Source organism: Galeopterus variegatus, unplaced genomic scaffold (assembly GCF_000696425.1).
Source record: "Galeopterus variegatus unplaced genomic scaffold, G_variegatus-3.0.2 Scaffold708, whole genome shotgun sequence".
NCBI lineage: Eukaryota > Metazoa > Chordata > Mammalia > Dermoptera > Cynocephalidae > Galeopterus > Galeopterus variegatus.
Genome location: NW_007726819.1, coordinates 414286 through 417280, shown reverse-complemented (window position 1 = coordinate 417280; position 2995 = coordinate 414286). Strand labels below are relative to the sequence as shown.

General features: G+C 44.8%; 1 protein-coding gene across 1 annotated transcript in view; it reads left to right on the top strand.

The window, feature by feature from the left end:
* Positions 1-481: 481 nt before the first annotated feature.
* Positions 482-2995, top strand: part of RAD50 (RAD50 homolog (S. cerevisiae)) — a 75583-nt gene continuing 73069 nt past the window's right edge. Inside the window, exons 1-2 of the mRNA XM_008571643.1 lie at positions 482-887; positions 2326-2409. Of these exons, the coding sequence (XP_008569865.1) occupies positions 759-887; positions 2326-2409 (213 nt within the window). The 5' untranslated portion in view covers positions 482-758. The remainder of the gene's footprint in view (positions 888-2325; positions 2410-2995) is intronic.

The following is a 2995-nucleotide window of genomic DNA, read 5'->3' as shown; positions in this document are numbered from 1 at the left end:
TCCTTATCTAGGAGTCACGGGATCATGCTTCAAGAAGCGCTGTCCGCCACAAGACTTGTTCCTCCCTTCTTATAGTCATCGTCCCTCGCTGCCGCCCGGCCCCAAAAAGGAGCTGGAAATCTGCGACTCCGGACAAGAGCACCAGGCTCCAAACCTGCCCCGGGCACGGCACCCGGAAGCTGGTCCTGCGCGCGCGCCGCCATCCGCCCACTTCCCGGCGTGCCCCGGGCGTGCGACGTGGACGCGCGTAGGCCGTAGCGTCGCACGTGACCTGAGGGGCAGCAGTGGCGGGAATCTGTGGGTTCGCGCAGTCGCGGGGTCGCTTGGCCTGTGCTTTGTGATCCCGGCGGGCAGCCCCGGGGCGGCCTCCGCCCTTGTTCTCGCCCGCCAGGCAGGGAAGAAGCCGGTGTGGGAGGAAGGCTTCCAGCTAGAGCCCCCGCCCCCTCCCGCAGCTCGCCAGCAGGACCTTTTGGCCCTCCTGTGGTCTCCGGGACGGCCTCCGCCCTTGTTCTCGCCCGCCAGGCAGGGAAGAAGCCGGTGTGGGAGGAAGGCTTCCAGCTAGAGCCCCCGCCCCCTCCCGCAGCTCGCCAGCAGGACCTTTTGGCCCTCCTGTGGTCTCGCTCCCCGCCCGGATCCTCCTGACCCCGAGATTCGTGGGTCTTCAGGTCCTGCGGTTTCCCTGCTTCGGCCTCACTGTTAAACCTTGGTGGGCCCCTGGTTCCAGGTTCCTGGTGTTGAGATAAGAAACGTTTGCAAACATGTCCCGGATCGAAAAGATGAGCATTCTGGGCGTGCGGAGTTTTGGAATAGAGGACAAAGATAAGCAAATTATCACTTTCTTCAGTCCCCTCACAATTTTGGTTGGACCCAATGGGGCTGGGAAGACGGTAAGTCCTGAGTAGCCACCTTCAGTTTACCGGTCGCCATATCTTAATCCGGAGAGTAAAATGTAGGGGAGTTCACAACTCTAGGAAGACAGGCGTCCCTACGGCTCCGCTCGTGGAGGCCCGGGAAGTCCCTCGGGGCGTGGCCTGGTGTGGCCTCCAGGAGTTGGACTGACCCAGCCTCAAGGGTGTCCAGGTTGACTTGAGAATCCCACGCCGCTCCCGCTGAGCGAGCTCACAGTGCTACAAGAAGCCCTTAGGTCTGCATTTTTGCAGTGATGTTTTTTAACGCTGTGTCCCAAAGCATAGCATGCACTTCCTGGGAGTTTTTCCATACAGGAATTCCTCAAAGAATTACGAAATTACAAAATATGATAAATATATGACTACGAAGAGTTTCTGAGTATGCTGACTGTCCAGCCATAATAAATGGAAAATAAAATTTAACTTTAAAATGGAACCGATGTAGTGGGCCTTAGTTAAATTGGGAAACTGTATTTGCTTTATGTATTTGTAAAGTTGCTCTTACCCAGTCAAAGTAAAACACTTGGAGCACAACTTATTTGCTGTGATTTTTTTAAAGCCTTGGGAATATGTAGAAATTTGAGTAAAAAGTATAGCCAAGAAGCGTTGTGGGCAGGAGTGGCTTAAGAAAAAGCAAGGCAGTATCAGTATAGCAGGAAGAAGAGTCTAAAGGAAGGATTTGTGAAAATCGTATACAAAGAGATAAGGTTGAGAGTTGAATGTTAGACTGTTGTCTGCTTTTGTTTATGTAGAAGTGCCATTTATTGAAGGCCTTTTATGAGATTGGCACGCTACATATTGCACTAAGGAGGCTTCCGGAATACCTATTCTGTACTTAGCGTTGTACTAGGTACACTACCGGAAGGAAGACTAGTATAGCGTTTATGAGCACTGGCTGCCTGAATACAAATTTTTTGCTTCATCGTTTGTTAGCTGTATGACTGCTGGCAAGTGACCAAACTGCTCTGTGTCTTAGTTTTATCGTTTATAGAATGACGATAAAAATAATTTCTACAGCTTAGAGTTAGTATTATAATGAAATAGTTAATGTACGTAAAAGTGCCATAGTATTTACAATACTTGACACACAGGAAGCTCTGTGAAACTTAACCATCGTTGTTATTAACTTAAATTAGTTTAAAGAGTTCTAATTGGAAATAGAGAATTATTTTTTTCCAGATCACAATTCTTTATTTTAGGATACCTGCTTAATTGTATAGCTTCTCTATGAATTTACAGCAATTATACTCTAAACACTTAATTATATCTTTATTACGGGTTTTATAATGTCAAATTTTACCTGATGATATCTTTTATAGTCCCCATGATAAATAATATTCCTATAATGAATTAATATTTTGTGATAAACTCCTGCAGTCCTTTTATAACTAAATAATATAACTTTCTGTTTCTTCAGACCATCATTGAATGTCTAAAATATATTTGTACTGGAGATTTCCCTCCTGGAACCAAAGGAAATACGTTTGTTCATGATCCCAAGGTAATGGTACTAGTAAAATTTTGTATTTTCAAAATAAAATTTTTATAATTATGAAAGTGATAATAGCTCATTGTAGAAAACCTGGAAATGGAAAAGTATAAAAGGAGATGAAAGTCACCCACAGTCTTAGCACCCTTCGGTAGCCATTGTTGACATTTTCTTGTATTTTCTTCCTCTTTTACATACTGTTTTACAGAGCTGAGGACATACTCTATCTAATTTTATGTTCTTGGTTTTTTCCCCCCCATTTAACATTATCATAAGTGGTAGCCATTGTTGACATTTTCTTGTATTTTCTTCCTCTTTTACATACTGTTTTACAGAGCCGAGGACATACTCTATCTAATTTTATGTTCTTGGTTTTTTCCCCCCCATTTAACATTATCATAAAGTCCCACGTCATTAGAAAACTGTAATAAATTCTTAATCTTGGTGTTTGGTACATAGGTACTTTTTTTTTATTTTTTTATTTTTTTATTTTTTTTTTCCTTTTTGTCTTTTTTCGTGTCCGGCAACGGATCGCAACCCTCAGTGTTGCGCCCGTACCGGACCGGGACTGGCAACGGGATCACAACCCTCGGTGTTG